A 24,249-nucleotide genomic window follows, 5' to 3' on the forward strand; every position below is an offset into this window, starting at 1 on the left:
TAAAAAAAATGTTACTGTTTCCAAAACTGGAAATGGCCGGGACTGCACCAAAGTACTACACACACCCAGAGCTCCTCTGGGAAATGCCTGTGTGTGGGAAATTCAGGCCCTCGCCTCAGTTGGGACCGGCCGTGCCCTGTAATGGCAGGGAGAGCTGCTCTGCCCTCCACCCTCACCTCCTCGGGGCATGGGGATGAAACCGCCGCTCCTGAGGTGCAGGCAGGGCGGTCAGCTGCTGGCTCCACTTGGCAATGGCGGATCTTCACGCCAGTACTGACGGATGGGCTGAGATGCCGGGGAAGCACCGAGGAGCTGCTGGAGCTGTCCCCGGGCCCCGCGCTCTCCTAGGCTGCCCCATGCAACGCAGCGGAGCCCCGGCAGATCCTGCCCTCCTCCGCGGGGCCGGGCAAGGCGAACACACGCCGCTGCACCACCCTCTTCTGTCCCAGCCGAGCTCCCGTCGGGGCTTCCGGCGCAGCACCGGAAGCGGAAGGTGGGAGCTGAGGCAGCGTGAGGAGATGGCGGCTCGCGGCACGGCGAGGCGTGTGGCTGGCGCCGGGGGATCCCGCGGGCCCGACCCGCAGGAGGAACCGCCGCCGCCGCTTCAGGCAGTGCTGGTCGCCGACAGCTTCAACCGCCGCTTCTTCCCCATCTCCAAAGACCGGCCGCGGGTGAGAAATCTCCCCTGCCTGCCGCTGCCTCCTCTGGTCCGGGTACCCTGGGGCCGCTTGTCCTGGTCTACCCGGCAGAACAGAAAGCTCCGGGAGACCTTGGAGCAGCTTCCAGTACCTCAAGGGGGCCTACAGGAAATCTGGGATGGGGCTTTTTATCAGGGCATTCGGGGATAGGAGAAGGGGGAATGGCTTTAAACTGAAAGAGGGGAGATTTAGATTAGATATTAGGAAGAAATTCTTCCCTTTGAGGGCGATGAGACATTGGCACAGGTTGCCCCTACAAGCTATGGCTGCCCTGTCCCTCTCAGTGTTCAAGGCCAGATTGGACAGGGCTTTGAGCAGTCTGTTCTAGTGGAAGGTGTCCCTGCACATGGCAGGAGGTTGAAACTCGGTGAGCTTTAAGGTCCTTTCCAACCTAAACCATTCTGTGATCCAATAAAATGCAGAGTGCTGGCTGGTGGTCATGGTCAGGCCCACGGCTGTGGTGTTCCCTGCTGTGAGAGACCTGGGCTGGGTTGGGAGAAGGTGAGGTACCTCCAACCGCTCTTGGTAGGTTTTGGAGTGCTCCTGGGTGCCAGCATCTGCCCGAGGCTCAGGCTGTCCCCATTGCCACAGCTTTTCCTGCCTTTCCCTATGCTGTGAAAGCCTTTGGCCAGTTCTTCTCACTTGTGAGAGTTTATATTCCCTGCTGGAGAGGCATTAGAGGATCTAATCGCTGCATTGGTGCTGTTTGCTTTTCCATATAGCAGGGCAAACTACTGTTTGCTTTTCATCTGTTGCAGATGCAGGAGTGGCAGTGGTTTTGGACAGGCTTATTTGGACAGGGGAAATAAACAAAATCCCTGCCCTTGCAAGCAGTAATGGGTAAAAGAACATGGCTGGGAAAAATGAGGGAGAAAGCACTTTAATTGTCCAGATCAGAAGGCCATATGTTAAAAGAAACAGCACTTCGGTCTGAACAATCATCTTACCTTGTTTGCTGATTTAGTGTTTGTGGTAGTCATAATTATACATGCGTGCTCAGGCTTGAAACACAACAGCACCAAATATGAATTAAAGAATAATATGAGATCACTCAGCTGTGAATCAGTAACTCAGTTTAAAAGCGTGGCTTGAATCTTGAGTCAAGAGAAAACTCACTTCACTGTAGGTTGGATTTTTTTTTTTCCTCTTGTTTAATTTTGGACACTCGCGTTCCTGTGGTTTCTTCTTTCATGTCTGACAGGTTTTTCTTGAAGCAGTTAAAGCCTGAGTCAGGGAATCAGCACTCTGGGATTTATTTCTTCTCCCCCACAGCAGTGCTGATGTTGAGGTATAAGAGTGTTTGTTCAGTTTTCTATATCTTTGGTTTTGGTTTGGTTTATTTTAGGCACTTTTACCTATGGCAAATGTGGCCATGATTGACTATACCTTGGAGTTCCTAACAGCAACTGGAGTGGAAGAAACCTTTGTTTTCTGCTGTTGGAAATCAGCTGAGATAAAAGAGCATTTACAGTAAGAATCTCTTCTTTTTAGCTTCATTATAGAAAGGATTCTTCTGTCCTCCAAAAGACTCGAAGGTCTTGCTGGTTCTTCTGATGAAAACTGTGTGTAAAAGATTCCCTTTCACCAGCTGTCTCCTAGCATACCTCAAAAAAGACCATTCATCTTGTGAAGGAGTGTGGTTGTGCAGTGTATTAAAAGGGTTGAGTGATTTGGGACTGCATTTAACTCTTCTAAAAGCAGGAGTTTGCTGTGAGAAGCCGTTTAAATCAGAGTATCACCCTTTGTGTTATGCCCTGTCTTGGTATGCTATGCAGCATATGCAGACAGCTCTCTCAGCACCTTTGTGTCTGTATGCTGCAGGTTTGCAGGCTAAAGAGAAACCTGCAGCATGTGATCTTTTCCCTGCCTGAGGTACTGCTTTCCAAGAAAAAGAGTTTGGGTTGTGTGTACCTTTTCCTTATCCGTTGTCAAAATGTAGCTCAAAGTGGAGTTGGGTTTCCTGAGTTTTCATAAGCTACAGTCTTGAGGTCTAACCCCCTTCAGTTACCTGCTGTGTGCAAACGAGCATACCCAAACCTGTCAATAGGGGGGTCATTGTAATAGGATTCTCCTGGCATTCACTTACAGGTGTCGTGTACACTGGGGCACTGTATCCTAGTGTGTTCTCTACAGGAATATCCTTTTTACACTTCCTTAATGTGTTTTCCTCTTCCAGAAAATCCAAGTGGTGCCGCCACACCTCTCCCAACACGGTGCGCTTTGTCACTTCTGACCTGTACCGCTCCCTTGGTGATGTGCTGCGAGATGTTGATGCCAAATCCCTTGTTCGTTCTGACTTCATTCTCGTCACTGGAGATGTGGTGTCCAATTTCAATATATCCAAAGCCCTGGAAGAGCACAAGTAGGTGTAGAAAGCATGTATGCGTGTCTGGTCTACTGAGGCTCTGGGCTATAAGATTCTGAAGGGTGATTTTAAAGTTCTGCCCTTCTGTTTCAGGTTGCGTCGTAAGATGGAAAAGAACATTTCTGTGATGACAATGATATTCAAGGAGTCTTCACCTGGTCACCATGCCAGGTGCAAAGAGGATGACATTATTATTGCTATGGACAGTGCAACAAACCGTGTCCTTCACTACCAGAGGACCCAGGGGCTTAAACGATTCCGCTTTCCTATGGTATGTCTGGAACCGGATGGGTGGAAAAGGGCTGTTTCAGTGAAGCGGCCTGCTCCAGGGAGGAGGTGCTACTTGAGTGAGGGCTGGGGAACTGTGCTTGCTGCTTCTTTTGGAGGAGCAGGTGATAGGAAGTAACTCTTGGTAAACTGGCTTTTTTTTTTCTTTTAACCATTATTTGAGGCTTGATGAAATTGTGCGGGGGACATATTTGGGGCTCATTTCAGAGTTTGAAGATGGGGCAGATATATTTCTTACAGTTCAGTTCTTGCATTTATTTCATTCCTTTTCTCTATGTGAAACAAGGGAGGTGAATGATTTGTGCTTTTGCAGGGGTTCCGAAATTGGGATGCTTATACCATTATCATACACAAAGCATTCTGAAGCAACACTGAACCTGATACAGGCAGTTGAATAGCAGCATGTGCAAGGGGTAGTACCTCCTCTTACTTCTGCCTCTACTGTTCCCCTAATCATATAGTAAATGCTCTGTAGGTGTCTGTGGAGGCACTTTTCTCCAGTGAGATGGGTGGACCTTTTTCTCAGCTCAAAACTAAGACGGTGATTATATGGGATTTTCATTCCCAAATCAGTAATCAGTAGGTTATTTCTTACCTTTATATGAAAGCAGGAATCACTGTAGGAAACCAAAAAGGAAAGAAACCCAAGACAAATAAAAACCATCCACAACAGAAAAGCAACCCACAGCTGTAAAAATCCACAGTGGGTATGGAAGCTGTGAATATTGCCAGGAGCCTCCTGGAGGAAAATGATTGTTTGAAGTACAAGCTGTTTATTGGAATGCTGCACTATGTAAGGACAAGGGCAGTCTCTGCTGGCTGACACACAGCTCTGTGTATGACCATGCTGTGCCTGCTAAGCTAAGGTCTCAGTACAGATTTTTGTGATCTTCAGAACTCCAGCTAGTTCCAAATTCAGTCAGTACTGCCCCTGGCTTATAGAAGGCTTTTGGGGTTCAGTACTGCATGAGGCACTCAGATCATCTGAATTTTTTCCTCTTTCAGAGTCTGTTCCAGAACTCTATTGAGAATGTTGAGGTGCGCCATGACTTGCTAGATTGTCATATCAGCATCTGCTCTCCACAGGTGAGCTCTACCTATCTGGGGGTCCAAAATTCAGTCTGAATTGTTCTCTTTGTCCAGCTGGTGTGCAGGGGGTGCATGTGGTATGAGGGTAATAGGTTTGGAAATCAGAACTCCTAGCTGTGCTCAGTGACTGAACAGAGAGCCTGAGTGATCATGTAGCACTGCTCTGCAGGTTGTCTGGATGCTCAGTCTGTATCTGGCATCCACAGCTCGAGCTCAAGCAGAACTAGGCAGTAAACGCATCAGTACACTGGCTGATCTGGCATAGGATGAAGCTATTCTGGAAAATACATGAATTCACTTTGAGTATAGTAATATCTGTGGAGCAGAGGTGATGGCTGCACGGTGGAAGAGTGTCACTACTTGCAAGCTGGTAACGTTCAGGGGTATTCCAGCCTAGGCTTGCTAATGTCTCTTGCACGTCTGAAAAAGTTGATCTGCAGGCTTCCTTTGGGAGTGAAACTGCAAAGTGAGGCTGGGCAGATTGCTTGAAAATGCAGTGTTTTGCCCCTTCTGTAAACCAGAGTCTGTCCGTAGTCTCCATTAGGAGGAGGAGATGGGAAGGTCAACACTCCTAGCAGAAGGAATCAAAGCTTTATTCAAGGCAAGAGCATCACTTTCCTATACCGTATAACTTGTCTCTCTGAGAACCACTGGATAGCCATTAATTATCTGGCTTTCCCGGCAATGTTTTCTGCTAAGTATATTATTTCCTTATATTTCATTCCTGGCAGGTAGCTGAGCTGTTCACAGACAATTTTGACTACCAGACACGGGATGACTTTGTGCGTGGTCTGTTGGTGAATGAAGAGGTAAGGAGAGGGTTGTTACCAGGCAGATCCCATTACCTCATGTTAGAGAATCTTCTGATGTGCTCCTGCCTGTCTCCCAGGTCCTGGGGAACCAGATCCATATGCATGTAACAACAGAACAGTATGGTGCCCATATATGCAACTTACTAATGTACGAAGCTGTATGCTCTGACATCATCCGGCGCTGGGTTTATCCTTTGACTCCAGAGATGAACTTCACTGATGACAAGAATCAGAGTTATACCCATTCTAAACACAACATTTACCGAGGAGTCGATGTTAGCCTGGGCCAAGGCAGCGTGTTGAAAGAGAACGTACTCATTGGGCAGGGAACAGTCATTGGCAGCAACTGCTCCATAACAAACAGTGTTATTGGACAAAACTGTAGAATAGGTGAGTACAACAATGGGGAACATGAAGCCTTGCCAGGAAAGGGCACGGTTTGTTGGGATTTGTTTTTTAAAGTGCATTTGTCTCAGAGAGGGTGATAGGTGGGTACCGATCAAGTTCTTATGGTGAGAAAGGAGAGCTTGGTTTTGCAGCGGAGAAAATAGGTTAAAGTTCTCAGGTACCATAACAATGCTGAAAAGTGGAAGGCACTTCATGCAGACAAGTTGTTTCAGTAGAAGAGAATGGGCAGCCTTTACTGATCTGAGGTTATTGCCCACCAATATCCTACAAATGAGTGATACCTTTCCCTGGTTTTGTGAGCTGCCTGGTACTCCTTCCTAGTTTTGGCTGGACTTTTTTTGTGATTTAGATGTATTTGGGCAAAACCAACATGTGAGTTGTTATTGTAAACTGCAGTCTTTGTAGAGAACTAACAAATCTTAGCTTTGAATACATAGTGGCCATAAGCCCCTAAGACAAATTTTCACTTTTCATCTGACATCTGTTGTGCATCAAGGGCATAGGTTTTCAGTAAGATACTTTCTAGTGGACTCAGCAGTTGGGAGAGCAGCAACCTCCTTCCTCACTATATTTGTGCTTGGTGATGTATAACAGGTGATAAAGTCACTTTGGATGGAGCTTTTCTCTGGGACAAAGTACACATAGCAGATAACGTGGAGATCTGCCATTCTGTTATCTGTGATGAAGCTGAAGTGAAGGAGAAAGTAAAGCTAAAGCCTCACTGTGTCCTCTCTTCTCAGGTGAGCTCTAATTATGTTTGTTCTGCTTTCTGCCTTTCTTGGCAGTTACTAGACTTACACTAGTCCATACTAGAATACAGGGCTGCTACAGGCCTTTTTGCAGAGGTGGAGGATAGATACTGCTCCCACCTTTTTCTTCCTTTTGTTTGGCTAGGGTAGTATGGTATGTGATTTAGCATTACTGATGTCTTCAGTTATACTTGTTTGTATACAGCTTGTCTGGAGCAGCTGTTGTCCCTGCTGGTGGAGCTATGAGGGGGCAATCAGCATATTTCAGTAAAATATGTTACGTGTATTTGCAGGTAGTAGTAGGTCCTGGCATCACTCTTTCTGAGGGCACAGTGATCTCTCTGCACCCACCAGATGAGGAGGAAGAGGATGATGACCAGTTCAGTGATGATTCTGGTGTTAACAAGGAGGAAAGCAAGGTGAAACTGAAAGGTATGAGAAACTCTAGTTCCATGCAGTCAGGCTATGCAGAGGGCTTTGCCTTCAATGATCATTTGTGTTCTTTCCCTCCCCCATTCTGGATTCTGCAGTGCCAGGCTGGAGATTTGTGCTGCATACAGCTTGGACAATGTGTGTTTTCAGTAGGGCAAGCAAAGATGTTCAGCTGAAGTTGGACAATGAGATGTACCTCAATACCGCAGCAGTATTAAAATCTTTGGAGACTCAACTGTTCTCCTTTTTTTTTTTTTTTTTTTTTTCTTTTTACCCCAAGAGGAGAAGCTTTGTAGGAAATAAAAGCTGAAGCTGGAAGGGATGTTCAGTTCAAGGCAGGTTGCAAGATGTATGTCGTTGTACCTGGACTGTGTCCAAGGACTTTGTCCTTGTGAAATACTGTTTCTACCAGTCTGGATTTGTCAAGGGATCTAAACATGGTCAGCTCAATGTTGCTGCTGTAGGGAGGAGTAAGTCAGTCACTTGTCAAGGCAAGTGAGAATATAGAAGCTGAAATCCATATGCATCTGCAGGGATCCCAGCTCCTTCCTGATGAAGGATATGTAAGGGGCAGTAATGTGCAAGTTATACCAGTCTATTTCAGGTTTGCTTGTAAGCAGATCTGATACATCTACCTCCTAATCTGTTTCTTTTTCAGGTTACAATAAAAAGGATGTAGGCTCAGAGGGCAGAGGCTATCTCTGGAAAGCGGATGACAAGAATGAAGACGATGAAGAAGAGCAGAGGCAAAGCCTGTGGGGTGAGGAAAAGTGTAGTATGGTCACCTGAGGATGGACAGACAAACCTGTGTCAGGGAAACTGGCTGAGTGGGATGCTGATAACTTTGTCTAGAGTAAGACCTGGGCTTTGTGAAGTGGTCTGGCTTCAGATATATGTGCATGGAGGCAAGTTGAGAGGTGAAAGCAGATGGTGGACCAGATTCTCTCTCTTCCTGTGCTGTGGATGTTTTTATTATATGCTAACATGCAGAGCTGTCTGTGCAGTGAGTGGTGCACTACGTGATACCCTCCCTTAGAGGGGAATATGCTTTGGCTATTCTGGGTACTGCTGGCTTTCTTCTTGCTAGTGACAGCATCTGCTGACATTGCTCCATCGTGAGTCAGCAGCCTGCTCAGAATGCGTTTGCTCCTGTCCCTGTGCTTTGTTGTGTGCCTGCATGCTCTTAAAAGTCCCATTATCTTGGTGGCAGCCGTAGTATTCCCTCTGCAGCAAATCTAATCACGTGGACCTGTAAGTAGAAGCTTCCTTGCAAGGACAGATAGTTGCTGACTTGGTTGGGATGTCCCTAAAACACCTAGTTTGTTATGCATATGACAGCTGCAGCTTTTGAGTGTTGAATGCTGCATCTTCTCTCCTTCATCAGGCCCAGCTCTGCATTCAGAGGAAGAGAGCGAATCAGACAGTGACCTGAGCATGGGCTCTGAGGAGCTGGATAGTCGGGCAGCGTCCCCTCAACTAGATGACATCAAAGGTGAGAGATGGCCTCTTAAGAAGTATGGTGAGCTTGCAGATAATGCAGTGACAGTGAGATTTGTGATGCTTTCTTAGGTATATGGGAAAACTTGTGGATATCTATAATAGTTTTTTTTTCTGATCTCACTTCCTGCATTTTCTACATAATTTTTTTTTTTTTTTTAATTTTCCCTGTATTGCTGTGTGTTAACCCAAGGTAGGCATAGATGAGACGCTAGACAAAGAGCCTTCATCTTTCTCACTCCTCATCACTGGGCCTTCACAAAAGCAACCTCCCTGAGTTATCTGTTTAAATAGCACCATCATTGCCTAAACTCAGAAATTGTGTGAAGGTCCAGCAGAGTTGCCCTGTGTGAACAGCTCAGTGCTGTAATCATGCTGGAGAGTTAAATGTCCTTGTAGGAGCTGCCTCTTTTGGCAGATATGTTTTGGTTTTCTGTTTTGTTAAGGTTACTCTGGATTTGAGAGGGGCTCAAGCCAAACTGGGAATAAAAGACCTCTTCACGTTAAAGTATCTCCCCAAAGGAAATTAAACAAATAAATGTTAGGTTTGAATTCACATCTTTAGGGGAAGATGAAGTTTTTCTGAATAGGTAAGGCTAGATTGTGAAAGTGCAATAGAAAGTATGCTCTAAAAAGTTGCAGAGGTAGATGGCTTTGCAATGGTTAGTGTGGATAGATCAATGATATATAGTAGGTTTTCTCTATGTGAATTATATTCGACTATTTATAGTTGATGTGGGTTTGTGCCAGGTTACAGAGAACAAATAGACATTTGCGTCAGAATGCTTCCTTTAACAGCATAGTTTCTTCAGTGATGAACAGTTTGAAGAATCTGTTCTTTTCCCTCTCATGTCTAACTGCCTGTTCATTCTTTCATTAGTTTTCCAGAATGAGGTTCTGGGTACATTACAGAGGGGTGAAGAAGAAAACATTTCCTGTGACAACCTGGTCCTGGAAATCAACTCCCTCAAGTGAGTATTTCCTTAGGGATGCTGTCCCTTATGCTGAACAGTTGGGTTTGACAGTGGATCTAGAAGAAAGAGGAGAAACCATGCGAATACACATATATGATTGTTAAACATAAGTTTCATCAGTATAGAGCATGGGAAATGCAGATTAGAGATCATGACTGAATGGCAGCAGGAGCTGATGGAAAGTGCCAGCTGCATCTATAGCATCCTTAGTGGTTAGGCTTTTCCTGCCTGAATTCTGTAATGAGAGATTGAATTGCTGTTAAGTAACTGTGGACTGAAAAGAGCAAGCCAGTTCTTGGCACAGGCTGCCTGTAAGTTCATGCAGGGGCTCCTGCTTTGTGCATTGCAACATTCAACCAGCTGCCTGCAGCTGGGGCTCTGCTGTGGTGTGGCTTGTCCCCTGTTTTTACAGCAGCAAGTGTAGAACACGTAATCAGAGTGCGTTTTACCTACTATTTCTCAAATACAAACCTGTTTCTCCTCTTTTGTGCAACAATATTCATACAGCACTCTCGTAAATGTGAGGGTGCTTTCCCTGCAGCAGCTTGTTCCACTGTGATAGCAGATTTTCAGGATTTTTTTGCCTTCTGCAGGGCCTGATGCAGTCCAGCGTGGTTTTATTGCCTGAATAGTTGGAAACACAAACAAAAAACAAGTCTGGAAGATGAAAATTAAACCTGTATCTCTGTGAAGAGACATGGTCTGCAGAGATCAGATAGTGTGAAGTGTTGGGGGGGGTTTGCCTTTTTCATTGCAGGTATGCATATAACATTGGCCTGAAGGAGATGATGCAGGTGCTCAGTAAAGTGATCCTGGAGTTCCCACTGCAGCAGCTGGATGCAAACCTGGACTCCCAGAACTATTTCTCAGCATTACTTCCTGTGAGTTCCGCTCCATCTGACTTTTCTCTTGACTTCCAGTATGTAGGAGTCTGTCTGGATGCTTCAGGTGTTTCCTGGCTGAGAATTCTTTTTGGTTAAGCCTGAAGCCACTCGAACTCTTTGAGTTCATGAGTCTCTTTGTCATCTATAGAAGTAAAAGTGAACTGAAACTATTGTACTTGCTCAGAACTCACCTGAGACTGTAGGTGTGGGGAGCTCTTCTTCACTACCCATGGTTGTTTATTTCCTGTGTGTGATAGTACAAGCACATAACTTGCAGAAATAAAAGAAGGGGGATTGTCAGAGATGCCTTTACAGGCTTGCATTCCAGGAACCTGGCTTAAATCCATCATAAGCCCTGTCCCTGGGGCAGCAGGGAGTGCTCCTCTCCCAATGGGATCCTTTCCAAGGTCTTGCTAATCTGCACACTGAAACTGGTGCCAGTTTTTTCCCAGCCAAATGCAAAGGCATGATATTGTCGCCTTTGAAGATACACAATTCTGTTGTGTCTCTAAAGGGGTTGTATAATTGGGTGAGAGCAATTTCTATTTCCTGACTTAAGGGAGACAAAATAGGGTAGGGTCTGCTTTAAAAAGCAGGCAGTCTTATCGTAATGGTTTTGTTCATCCAAGCTGAAGCCATCGTAGTATTTTTGTCTCTTTGCTGTAGCCCATTTATATATTTGGATTTTCAAACTAAAGATTGCAGAGGTGCCTTTTCAGAATGAGTGGATCTGACACTTGTTTGAGCAGGACTAAGTTAATTTTGTTAGGAGATGAGCTAAAGAGGAACATTAGACATCCTCATAATACTTCCTCTGAGGAAGTATGTGCTTTCTATTGATGGGGAGTGGTGGAAAACGAATTCTTCATTATGTAGGTGTAAGTATGGCACTTAATTCATCTCCTGGACATGTAGAAATGCCTTCTGTAGAAAACATCCATGTGAACTAATCTGTTAATCAGATGGTTTAGTGAGATTTTGCTGTTTGCTCTGTCGAAATTCTGCTCGGTTTTGTTCATTTTTCAGTCTGTTTTCTTGAATAGCATGTCCTGTCCTGGGAAGAGGATTGAAGGAGGAGGACTTAAGCGAATGTGTAGAGCAGGTGTTAGAGTCTGAAGTGGAAAGCAGTACAACAGGTTGTATGGAGTTGGTAGCCGTATAGGATGGTGTTGTGGTGTTTTTTCTTTGGGTTTTGTTGTTATTGTTGGTTGGTTGTTTACCAGCTAGGATATGGCATCTCTGTCTCCTAGGTAGGGCTTCTAATCCAGCATGAATAGGACAGGAGAACTTCACTTCAGCACCCAGTCAGAAGAGGTTCTAGTCTGGGATAAAGGATACTGCATAAATGCATAATGACTTGCATAATTGCCCAAAGCCCATTAGAAGCTGAAGACAATGGAAGTACTGAACAAGGGCTTACCCCAGGGTAACTTTGCCCATATATATTTCACCAAAGAAAAGTTGATGCTCATATTTAACAGCAGAGACAGCAAATCAACTCGCCTTTAGTGCAAAGCAATAATCTAAAATTCAATAATATGAATAATGTTAATAATCTGTAATATTGAGGGTGACCAGGCCCCATGTCATGATCAAATGGAATTTCTCTAAGCAGAGAATTGTGTGCCATGTGCATTTATGAAACACAACTTATCCTTAGATTTATTGTTTGTTAAACCTGTTGACCATTGTGGCAGCCAGTTTCTTCAGATTCTCCTTTGTAAAGAACAATCAAAAAGTTTGAGAATCCGTCCCTGGGACAGTTTTGTGCCGTCGTGTTTTTACTGTGTGCAGAACTGTGCTAGCTTTCTGTACTAAAACTAGCAGGAAGGCAGTATTATGGTGGAATATCCTGTTAATGTTCAACTGCACCCATGACTTTAGTCACCGTTACAATAACCCAATACATCTGAGTTGATGTGCCTCTAATAGAGGTAGTGAATCAGCCCTCAAAGGCTTATAAAACAGGTATCGATGGTCTTCCTGGGCAGCAACTTCGTGTGTTTCCCAAGAGTGCTCTAAAGAGACCAGTTCTTCAGGCAGAATGTGCATGTTTGTACAGCACCTGAAACAGTGGCTTTTCTGCAACTTGTCATTCTGTAGTTAGTAGAAAGTACACTCCATTAATTTACAAGCATTTACTTACTTACACCCTGAGAATCCCAAATACTAACTTGGTATATGTTGGTATATCATGAAGGCATGCAGCTGAAGTGGGTAGCTATGAAGGTAAAAATGCCTCAGTCAGTACTGGTATTAGGCGCAGATCGGCTTATGACTGTTTATGTATGGCAAAGTGTTATTTTGGACAAGATGGGAATATTTGCATTCTGAGAGTCATGAACACCAGAAGCCCACTGAATTTTACAGAACTGTTCTATGTTTCTCACTGTCTGTAGCTCAATTCTAAGAGATGCTGAAGGAAGATGGGTTGCTTGTGTAAGAGTGATGGTAGAGTGGTCCCAGGAAGCACAGGAGGGAAAATTGTGGAAATGCCATAGTTATGATGTATAGTTTGACTTGAAACCACAGTATGTGCTCTGAGGTGCTGGCCCCTGAGCATGAAGCTCTTAAGTGTTGCAGCAATTTTAGAAAAGAAGTATCCGGTAAAGAATATGCCCATGGGTATTTTTCAGATGAAACATGGAGGCTTTAGAAATAGTTATGTCAGGCATCTTGTTCAGCTCTTGTACAAGTTATAAAGCAGAGATGGTACAGAAAAACAGACCTCTCCTAGAACTGTAGACGTAGTTTAAGCAAATATGGCTGAATCTGCTGATAAATTGAAAGCTCTGCTTCTGTTGTCACTGAAGTAGCGTCAAACTACTTACGTAGGTGAGGATGTCTAAAGGGACCTGGGGGAAGCAATGTAGCAGTTCAGTTTGCGGAGCTGGCCACTGTCTGCACTGCTGCCTGGCAGCTAGCATGTGTTGTGCACCTCTTCAGGTTTTTGTTAGGGAGCCTTACTCCTTTGTAATGTCATGCAAACTCAATAGCTTCTTGTTAGAATTGTGTCCCTTCATGATTTAAAGGCTTTAACAGAAAGGTGTTAGAAAGTATTTCTTAGCTTAGAGCTAACTTGCCAGTAGCTTTACTACATTTGAGGTGAAGAATTCCAAAGGATAATGAAAAATGCAGGAGGTGGTTGCAGAGAAGGGATGAGTGTTTAGGATTAAGCATTTTGCTGAAGGCTAAAATACTTTCTGGAAATACACCATGCAACCCTCAGTCTTTTGTTGTGACACCATTAGGATCATTCTGTGCTCTTTCTGTTGTTCCTTGAGCCAGTTGATGCACTACTATACAGATCAGTTTGTTTGTATTAATCCCGTTCTTTGTTTCTGCTTAAGGTATGCAAATTCCAGCATGGTTGCATAGCAAATGTGTCTGAAGAGGTGACGGAGTGTAGTACTATGGAATAGTTGAGTACTGTTTCCTAATACAGGCTGCCTTTGGTAGTCCACACTAGCCTGGGTTCTAGCTCCGCTATGTGTTCTGGAGCAATCCCTCTGATAGGGCTACTTGCCTGTTAACTGTTGTCCTGAGCAGAATAATGCTGATTAACCTGGATGTAGGTGACTCTGAGCTTTTTCAATTACCTGTTTCCCTTCAAAACAGACCAGATGTGTTCTGTAAGGAGCCACTGTTGAAGGCACAGCAAAACGGTGTATGTGTATGGGATGTAGTTGCAGGGATGTAGTTGCAGGAATGCTTGCTGTTGAATTAATCAATTAAAAAAGATAGGGAACTCTGATTTAATTTCCTACATTGTTTATGTAGGATGGTCTGGTCATGATGTGGCCAATGAGGAATTTTTGTATCCTACTTCTGATGCCTTTTAAAGTTGTTACGGGCAGGGGTCTAACTATCTTTACTGCCTCCTATCCCAGATTCAGGCAAGTCTGTGATGATTTGCAGAGCTTTCCCTGCTGCTTGCTTTCCAGATATGTATAACAAGTGAAAGAGCTGGGGGAGGATTCAGACATAAATACAGTTTGATGAGGCAGCACCAAAAATCATTGAACTAAAGACTTGATAAAATACAAGCCTCGGAGGAGAGAACTACAATCAGCTAGTAGTATAACAACTTCTTGCCCTTCATCCTTCCCACCCGTTCCCTGCAGCAGACTCCAGGATCCAAACAAGGCTGTAGGCATACAATGAGTGTGTGACTTGCACTTAGGGGCTGCTCCACTGTATTCCTGTTTTAGAAGTGGCTATTTTGCACTGTCCATTTCTACTCAGCTGGTAATTATCCTGGCACTGTCTTTTTTCTTATTTGCTCATCTGCTTTGAAGGAAAGTTCCACTGAAATGTCAGCTGCTCGGTGGAGGGGGAAGGTTTGAGTAGCATCGATGTACCTCTCCTTACTGGTCTGCTATAAAGTGATTTTGTTTGAGTACCAGGCTCCATTAACACATTTATTGTGATAATCAGGTATTCCATCCAGAGAAGCAGAACCAAGAAAGCTAATGGATATAGAATCATAGAATAGTTAGGGTTGGAAAGCACCTTAAGATCATCTAGTTCCAACCCCCCTGCCATGGGCAGTGACACCACACACTAAACCATGGCAGGAGCATTGGAACTAGATGATCTTAAGGTCCTTTCTAACCCTAACTATTTTATGATTCTGTGTCACCGAAGACTCCATCCAACCTGGCCTTGAACACCACCAGGGATGAAGCATTCACAACTTCTTTGGGCAACCTATTCCAGTGTCTCACCACCCTAACAGGAAAGAATTTCGTCCTTATATCCAATCTAAACTTCCCTGTTTACGTTTTAACCCATTACTCCTTGTCCTATCACTACAGTCCCTAATGAAGAGTCCCTCTCCAGCATCCTTATAGGCCCCCTTCTGATACTGGAAGGCTGCTATCCTCAGAGCTTCTTAACAAAACTAGGTCCTGTCTGCACATGTGAGACAGCATCTGTTTTATGGACTGAGTGGGGCAAATATATGAAGTGGTGAGCTGAATGGTTTCTTAAAATGCTTCCCTGGGTCAGTTTCTTAGTGCAACACAGCTGAGAAACAGCGCTGAGTGCACACATCCATCTCGTAGCTCAGGAACTTTTCCGTATTTTTCCCCTGCAGCTGTTGAAGAACTGGACCCCATTGTTTAAGAACTACATAAAGCGGGCATCGGATCACTTGACTGCCTTATTTGCCATTGAGGAATTCTTCCTGGAACATGACAGTCTCTGCACATCAATAGCTAAAGTGAGTACCTGCTCCCAGCTCCAAGGATCTGGTTTTGCTAGATTTGCAGTGAAATTCGTGGTGGCTGCGTAGTTAGCCTGTCTGCTTTAGAGGAGAGAATTTTGGGGTCTCAGCGAAGAGGGTATATAGAAAATCTATCTATAACAATTATAGAATCATAGAATAGTTAGAGTTGGAAAGGACCTTAAGATCAACTAGTTCCAACCCCCCTGCCATGGGCAGGGACACCACACACTAAACCATATCACCCAAGGCCTCGTCCAGCCTGGTCTTGAACACTGCCAGGGATGGAGCATTCACAACCTCCCTGGGCAACCTATTCCACTGCCTCACCGCCCTAACAGGAAAGAATTTCCTTCTTATATCCAATCTAAACTTCCCCTGTTTAAGTTTTAACCCGTTACCCCTTGTCCTATCACTACAGTCCCTAATGAAGAGTCCCTCCCCAGCATCCCTATAGGCCCCCTTCGGGTACTGGAAGGCTGCTCTGGGGCACTGACTGCACCAGCAGTGTCTCAGTAAGCTCCTATCGCTTTTGGAAGAGCTCTCCTAGAGCCTGCTTAACTCTTGGTTCCTTAAGAAAGAGTAATCCTAACTTCTGCAGTGCTTCTGGTTTATGGCAAAGCACTTAGGACTGGAGCCAAAAGTCTTCAGTTTGGTGAGACAGAATGTCCTTGAATTATGGCAATTGTTTGGCATGTGTCCATTGTTCTAGGGGCCTGGGTTTCCCTAGAGGCTGGGAATTGAAGTGACACTTTATATTTGGCATTGGCAGCCAGCTTTGTCAGTGCTGTGCCACAAGGAGACCAACTGCAAGGTGCCTGCTCTGCCTCAGCATAAAGGCACCCTGAGAAAGCATGATTGTATCTTAGCCTTGCTGTGCTGGGCAGGAGTTTGATCTGATGAATGACCAATTGCTTTGACACCTGCCATAAGGCACTTCTAAGGGAGCTGGCAGAAGGAGCGAGCTTGGGGCAGGGCTGGAGAGCTTGATGCTCTTCTCTGCACATGTCACCGTTATGCATATGTAGGCCTGCTTAAGAGTTGCTTGTTAGGTCTGCTTTGGGAATGGGTTTTGGATGGTTTAAAAGAGAACTTAAGTTACATCTTGAACTGAAGTCCTCTGTGGTCGTTTATTGCCCACAGCTCTCAATCATACCCTGTATCCATAGAGCTGAAGCTGATGAGGCTTGAACTTTGACTCATAATGTGTCACAGCATCTGTCAGGAACATAAGGCTTGGTAGGAGAAGCACAGTTATGTTTAACAATGAAAGCAAAATTAAGCAGACTGAGTGCTTTCTGTTGAAGATAGAGGTGGGAGACACAGGTTATGTGCAAACATCGTACTTGGACATGATCTAGCCCCAAAAGAGTTTATAGAGAGCCCTGTTTTTCTTCCCTCATCGATGCAGGTGTTGATGACATTTTACCAGCTGGAAATTCTGGAAGAAGATGTAATTCTCAATTGGTTCTCCATGCGGGATACATCTGACAAGGGAAAGCAGCTTCGTAAAAATCAGCGGGTAAGTCCCAAAGGTGTTTAAAGAGGCAGGATGGGGAGGAGGGGGAGATAACAGCTGCTAAAAGAAACTTTGAGTGGAGTTTGGTGCCACTGTCACCTTCTGTGGAGCAGCTGCCAGTGCATGGTAGGACACTAATGCACCAGTGCATTAAACACTAAGCAACACAACTTTGTTTTCCAGAACAGACGCTTCTGTGCCTTCTGCCATAATCATCCTGTTTGGATGAGGAATGGAGTTAGGAGGAGGAGGAGATTGTTTTTAGTGAGGTCTCTGTAGCACGAGGCCAGCACTTTCTGGAGCAGCAGCATTGCTTGTGGAAGCCAACACCCATTGGAATTGGGCATTAGGCCAGTGCCCTGTGTGCTGGCCCCATACAATTCTTTTGAAGCTTTCATTCCTGGCTCACCAGTCCCTTCGCATATATTTCTAAGCGTTTGCTGTACTGAGTGTTTTCATTTGGATTGTGTTGCAAGGAGCATATAAACTTCCCCACTCCATCAGGCAGAACTTTGTGCTGCAGTTTGGCTAAGCCTTGTCCCAGTCCTCCTCCCTGGATTTGGAAGAGGAGCAGAGGAAAAAAGCCATCTCTGAAGAACTCCAACTTTGTTTAAAACCTTTGCATAGTCAGCTCTTAGTATAGGTCAGCAGTGCTTTCAGCTGCTTATTTGAGCTCAGCTAAAAGGTAAAATGAGCTGCCTTCTTTATAGCCATTTTTCAAGGAGTAGGTTTTTCCCAGCAGAGTTTTCCAAGCATGTCTCATTTAAGTTGCAGCTGTCATCTCTTCTCCCTCAAGTTCTGAAAACTCTTAAACTTTTGCCTTTTTGTTGTGGGATTGTCTAACTGGAGAAATCTCCCTCAGGAATCTAACCAGTTTGGGTTTGTCCATGGCATCTCAGTTGGTTTTCGTCTAAACTTTTGTCTCTCCCTCAATCTGCCTCTATTTCCGTGTCTTCTAGAAACATTCTCTTTTTTTGTGTGTGATACCGGTGCTCACTGACATGGTGTAGTTGTTGAGTGCTCCCCAGCATCTGTTTGGTGTCACTTGTCACCCAATTCCATTTCATTGTCTCTGCAGCTCCAGAAGTTTATCCAGTGGCTGGAGGAGGCAGAAGAAGAGTCGTCTGATGGCGACCAAGACTGACATGGTGACTTAGCATGAGAAGAGGCACTCTCACTGCCTTTCTGGGCCAAGTGGGCAGGGCAAGATCAATGCCAGTGCACGGTGTGTAGATGTGGGGACTGACATTGAAGAGACTGACAATCCCATTGTTAATTGTGTTTTCCCAACTTTGCCACTTCCCTCCCTCACTTGCCCAGTGGCACCTTACGTTGGGTGGTTGCAACCCAGAATAAAAACCATAGGGAAAAGCAGAAGGTGGTAATACCTAGAATCCCTTTGGAGTCTGGATATGGTACACTATAAACTATCCTTTGGGAGGTCCTTGTTACTAATACAAAGGGAGCAAATAGATGCAAATGCATACAATGCCCTTATAAATCTATAACCGTTGGGGTTGTGGAAGAATGGTCATACAGCTAAGCTGTTTGGAGTCATTGTTGCTTCTGGAGCTAGGAGAACTCCTGCTGAAGAGACACTGGCAAGGTTGGTGAGTAGGAGCATGTGGATTTGGATCTGGAGTGCAGGACTGGGATTCAGGAGTTCCTGTGCCAGGAGAAGATGCAGTTGTCTGAGGATGCCCAAGGCATTTTGCAGCCTGGAAGGCACTTCTGTGATCTTTCCAGAAGGGAAAATCTTGCCATCTGCCATGCTAGAATTTAACACAGGGTTGCACAGTAGAGCTGATAAAACTGTGTTTCCCCCTTCTGCAGAATGGGATAGTATGTGCTCAGTTCCCCTGCAGGGGTTTGCTAATAGTTGCTGTGCACTGGTCAGTGAAATGCTGTGTGGATCACCAGATCTTAGACATGATCTGTCTTCTGTGCATCCCCAGCTTAGCAGACATGTTTTAGGAAAGTGTTTGTTTTTCTTTAGTGAAAAGGAAGCAGAGATGTCTGGCTCCTCCTGCTGTACCAGCTACACTTGTGTTCTGCTCTGGGGCACTGACTGCACCAGCTGCTTTGAGGAGGACGCAAGTTGCTAAATTCTGCTCCTATGTGAAAAGGAGCAAATGGTATTTCCTTCAACAGCATGTGCTTCGTGTTTCCATGTGATTTCAGTTATACAATCATGTTTATTCAGTTGCTTACTTCATGTCCTTCTATTTATTTGAAAACTTCCCTCAGACAGCAGGGAAAGTGCTGCAAACCCACTGCAAAGTTCTGCAGCCCCAGAGCAGCTCAGCATACAGCAGGGAACAAGTGTGCCTCTGGCACTTTGTTGCCAGCACAGACAATGTGTGGCAGCAATGAGGCCTTTAAGAACAGCTTCTTGGAAGTGTCACTATGCTGTGTTCTTCCCTGCTCTCCAAGAACAGAGTGGGGGTAAAAAGGCACAGTGAGAATTGGCTTGTGCTCACAGGTGGGTTATTTGTTGGATGTGCTGGCCTTGCCTCTGCCCCTTCAGGAGGAGCATGGAATAAATCCTTTGCAGGGGGAAATGCACTGGAGCTGCCCACTCAGGATATTCTACTTGGCTGTTCTGTGGTGCCACAATTGTCAGTGAGGGGACAGCATTGAATGCTGGAGACCAGGGATACTGCCTCTTAAAAACTAATGGTCAGGCAGGACGATCTTGTGCACTCACACTATCAGTCACCAGGATTGTGCATAAATGTGCTTGTTTTCTGACATTGCAAACTCAGTCTTGTAAATGTTGGGGAAATAGTTGGTATCTGAATTTTCTGTATCTGCCAATATTTAATTCAGGGAGCAAATAAAAACTATCCTGGTGTTACCAGCTTGTTTGCTTTGTTTGACTTTGAATTGTTTGTTTCCAGCTGTGGCATGTGCCTGACCAGGGCTTAAGGGGTAAGCAAAATAACTCATCACTACCTCAGGAGATTTTAAGCACAAAACAGGCAGGTGGGGAATCAGCACACCACTGCACTGGTGTAAGTATTCAGTGATCACTCGTGAGCTCAGTTTACAAGCAGAGAACACTTTGTTAAAACTTCTAAACATAGAATCCTAGAAAGAGTGAGGTTTGGTTTTGTGCAGGATTATGTTGCAAAGATGAACTTAAAATCCTGTGAAACCTGTTATCCTTCACCATGATTAGCATCAGTGGGAATGTTGGCTGTTAAGTACTGTGTTGTGCTCTCCTCATGTTGGGGAGTAAGAACTGGCAGACAGGGAAAGGACAGCTACAGGGCGCTTTGTAAAACCATCTACAAACCAGCTGCAAGACGTGGTAATTTTAAAATCCCCTTGGACAATTTTTTTTTTCCTTCTACAGTGTACAGATGGCTTAAAAATGCATTTAATGTGTAGTTCTGTAAATGTCTGGATTTTGCCAGAGGCTCTTGATTCTTTGTGCCAAATAACAATTCCACTTTTGGTTTTTCCACATTCCCTCCTCCTTTGCTCCATAGTAGCCAACTTCTTCATGGTGTGAGCTGCTTTTTTATCGAGGGGATAATGTTCTGCAGGCAGATATCCTTACCCTTCAGGCCTTGGTGGGATGGGGTGCGGTTTTGCTACTTTTCTGGGATAGAGTAACAAAAAGGAGACAAAGTAGGACTCTTAATATTCTCCAAGATGGAATTCTGGTGTGGTGCAGCATCCTTATGGGCAGGTAAGTGTAGACTTTTTAAAGGAGCATAAATTGTACTGCTTAAGTATAGGGTGGACTTGATGCTTTCTGTTGCTTTCAATCAAGATTTATGTTTGGCTTGAAATGCCTTTGAGAGCAACCTTGATTGTGCAACCCACTTTTTTGAGCAAGGTAAGCATAAAGTATTCTTATTTTTTCTGAGGCGATAGTAGTCAAGTGTCTTGACTTCCCATCTGAAGAGGATGGATGGATGGATGGATGGATGGATGGATGGATGGATGGATGGATGGATGTCACTTTGTGTTCCCGTATCAAGCCCATAACTTCAGTTAAGGAATGTCCTTTTTAGAAAAAGATAATAATTTTGTGTTGCTTAAAGGTGTAAATGATGGAACATGAGTACGTCCACCTCTGCTTTGTGCTGTTCTGAGATGCACTAAAATGCCTGGAGCCTGTTTATTTTGTCAGGAGAAGTAATGCTACCAGTGCTGCAATATTTAAACATAGGCATAGGCCAGCAGGCTGCTCAGAAACTCTTGTGGACCTGTAGTGCTCAGCACGATCCCCTACTACTAATTTCTTTGGCTGTGTTTTTAACCTCCGTTCATTAGGAGTGAGTCATACTTCACAAGACCTCTGTGAGCAGTTAAACCAATCTGTCGATTGAGTCTATTCAATCACTTGGCCTGTTCTGAAAGAAAAGGCAGCTGTAGCAATGAGATTTCTCCCACTACCACACTGAGGGTGTGTGGCACCCCTCCTCCAGGCTGCATGTGCTGCCTCAGGAGCTCAGCACTTCAGAAAATTGCCCTTTTGGTAACAAAGGTGTCTTAACAAGTATGTACAGGCTCCAAGGTGCATCCACAGCTGTGTTGGGAGACTGGCAAGAAAGTGGCCTGACAAGGAAAAACTATAATTCTTCCACAGAGGCCCAGCTTTTTGGGCAGGGAGGTGTTACAAAAAGACTTCCAGGTTATCTCTGTCAGGGCTGACACAATAAGAAGCAGCTTAAATTAAACTTTTCCATTCCTGACCTGGATTCTTCTTTCCAGGTACGCCAGCTTTTGCCTCAGAGTTCTGAGCATGAGGAAGTGACAATCTTCCAAGAGCTGATGCAGAAACATGGGAGAGCCTCATGCCTCTTACAACTTGTGCTTACCTGAGGTCTTCCCTTGATTACCTTTTTTCTTTAATTTCATGTCAGAGTCTTCACCCAGCCAGGCAGTGCTGCCCAAGTAATTGCTAGCAACGCCTACAGGACTCTTTCATGCATGAGAAGGCTATTTGGCTCACACCACCCTGCCAGCCTGAGGAGCTTGACTCTGTGCCCTATAAGATCTCTCTGGCTCCTCTTCCTGAAGCAGGTGAGTCTGTCGCTGAGGGCTGGTGATCTAGTCTCATACCCCGTGCAGGCCCATGGTGTGATTCTTCCTTTGCATTTGTTCCTTCTAATCCAGGATGTTGCAAAGTGGTTATTGACCTTCCTGGTGGTGGGTGTTCCCCAAGCTCTGTCCACCCCAGCTTTGCTCTCAGCCACAGCTCCAGGAAACTGCCAATGGAATCAGTTCCTTGCCACCCCTTGGGCGCTGCTGGGGTTTCCAGAGGGGAAGACTGCTGCAACACAAAGGCAAGTCCTAGGGGCTGGGGTCACAGTGTTGATGACTGTAGGGAAGAGCGATGGGGTCCAGGGAGAGAGAGAATGGGGGATAAACCACAGAGCCAAGGGGCTGTTGGAGCAGACGTGTGCAGTTGAAGAGGTATAGTATGTAGAAAGGAGGATGCTTGTGAAGAGCGGAGGATGGAGTCTGCTTGGTGAGGAAATGAGGCTGGGGAACTTGAAGGGTCATTGCAGTGCTCAGTACCAGAGTATCAGAGATGGATGTGGGATGGTGACAAAGGGCTGGAGGGAAGCCACAGCAGAAGATGGGGGAGAAGTACTGCACTCTCTTGTGCAGCAGAGTCCCTGTGTGGGGTGGCCATTGGAGATTATGGGGAGTTCAAAGGGGCCTGGACATGGGAGGACAGGATACACCTCATGTTCTGTCATCTGTACTTGAGGGGCATGTAGTTGTATGAGGAGAGTAGAGAAGGCTGGGAGGTATTGTGGAAAAGGACCAGGGCTGCCAAGTTGGACGGGGAGGCTGGGGTGTCTCCATGAGACGCAGTGGAGGTTGCAGGAAGAAGAAGCACATGGGGCACAGGAACGATCATGTGTGTGAAGCAGCGTCAGTGGATGCAAGGGGTTGAAAGCTGAGTGGGGATGGAAAGCCTGGGAGGGGTATATGGGTGCTTGCCGGCTAGGGCTGGGAATGCAGGTGTGTGAGCTATACAAGGCAGTATGTAAAGGGATATGGGTATAAAGTAAAAATATAAACCTATCCACAGCAAGTGGGGCTGTGCATGGCTGGGAAGGTGCTGTGGGGTGCAGTCCCAGGGAGAATGCTCCCAGAAGAGATGTGGTGCGGAAGGAGCAGCAGTGGCTGTATAGCCCTGAGGAGAGGGGAGGAGGGGTGCGGGTGGGGGCCAGGGACTGATGGAGGTCAGTTCTAGGCCGGGGGGATCTCGTATCAGTGCGGGATCCAGATTGGGGGCAAGGTGCGGGCCTGTAGCCCCGCATGGCTCTAAGTTGCGGATGTGCGGGTCCGTGCAGCGCGCAGCGTGCCCGCTAATCCCCGGTCCGTGTTGGGACCTCCCTCGGTGCTCCGTGCGCGGCACGGCCCCGTGGGGCGCCGGTTCCGGTTCCGGCGGAGCCTGAGCCGGGGCGGCGGGCGGGCTGCTGGGCGGGGGAGGAGCCGCCGAAGCCCGAGCTTGCGCTCTGGAGCCGGGCGGCGCTGGGACCTGGAGAACAAGGGGCGCGGGAGGACCGGGTGCACGGAGGCCGCAGCCGGGACGGGACGCGGGCGGGGGTCGGTGCGGGCCGCGTGAGGGCCGAGGCGGCGGCCGGGGGTCGCGGGCCGCGGCGGGCCGGGGGCGGAGGCGCAGAGGCGGAGGCCTGGTAGCCGGGCAGGGGCGCCATGGCGGCGGCCGAGACGAAGATCATCTACCACCTGGACGAGCAGGAGACGCCGTACCTGGTGAAGCTGCCGATCCCGGCCGAACGCGTCACCCTCGGCGACTTCAAGGGCCTCCTCAACCGCCCCAACTACAAGTTCTACTTCAAGTCCATGGACGACGACTTCGGGTGAGCGCGGACCTGGGCCCGGCCCGCGGGGGGAGTCCCCCGTGTCCGCGCCTGCAGGGCGGGCTACCGCGGGGCCTGTGGGGGGTCCTCCGTGGCGTAGCGGGCTGCGTGTGCCTGGCTGGGGGAGCCCCCCCGGTGCAGAGGGGCTCGGACCCCCGGGGTGGGGGATGCCCTTCGGGACTGGCGGCCCCTCTCGAGCCTGGCCTGGGGCTCTGTCTCGGGATACCCGACCCTTGTGTGCACCCTATCCAGCGGTGTGTGCACCCTCTGTTACCTTAGCTGCCCCCCCCCCGCACCTTCTCTGGGGCTGGTGGTTCCTGTGTGCTGCCTCTGGGGACAGCCTCCCCATCCTGCCCTTCCCTGATGGCTCTGGGGGAAGCTGCCCCTTGTGAGCTGCTCTATGGGGGAACTGGTGGTGGCCTCCATGCACTTTCTCTTGGGCTGCACCCC

General features: G+C 46.6%; 2 protein-coding genes across 4 annotated transcripts in view; both read left to right on the top strand.

Moving 5' to 3' along the window:
• The first annotated feature begins 462 nt into the window (after positions 1-462).
• Positions 463-19,806, top strand: EIF2B5 (eukaryotic translation initiation factor 2B subunit epsilon). Its single transcript, XM_061452328.1, has 16 exons — positions 463-671; positions 2,044-2,168; positions 2,875-3,060; positions 3,157-3,334; positions 4,357-4,437; positions 5,172-5,249; positions 5,330-5,642; positions 6,255-6,400; positions 6,703-6,841; positions 7,500-7,601; positions 8,226-8,333; positions 9,219-9,309; positions 10,070-10,193; positions 15,295-15,420; positions 16,835-16,945; positions 18,021-19,806. Exons 1-16 carry the CDS (start codon positions 519-521, stop codon positions 18,084-18,086), a joined length of 2,127 nt encoding a protein of 708 aa, XP_061308312.1. The 5' UTR covers positions 463-518; the 3' UTR covers positions 18,087-19,806.
• A 3,736-nt stretch (positions 19,807-23,542) lies between these two features.
• The window catches only part of DVL3 (dishevelled segment polarity protein 3), a 34,746-nt gene continuing 34,039 nt past the window's right edge, over positions 23,543-24,249 (top strand). For 2 of the 3 annotated variants that reach the window (XM_061452329.1, XM_061452331.1), the window contains exon 1: positions 23,543-23,799. In XM_061452329.1, the coding sequence (XP_061308313.1) occupies positions 23,633-23,799 (167 nt within the window). In that variant the 5' untranslated portion in view covers positions 23,543-23,632. The remainder of the gene's footprint in view (positions 23,800-24,249) is intronic. The other variant, XM_061452330.1, reaches the window with a different exon arrangement.

This window comes from Pezoporus flaviventris, unplaced genomic scaffold (assembly GCF_033815535.1).
Source record: "Pezoporus flaviventris isolate CSIRO_AGI_PZ_B2104156 unplaced genomic scaffold, CSIRO_AGI_Pfla_v1 ptg000013l, whole genome shotgun sequence".
In the NCBI taxonomy this organism is placed as follows: domain Eukaryota; kingdom Metazoa; phylum Chordata; class Aves; order Psittaciformes; family Psittacidae; genus Pezoporus; species Pezoporus flaviventris.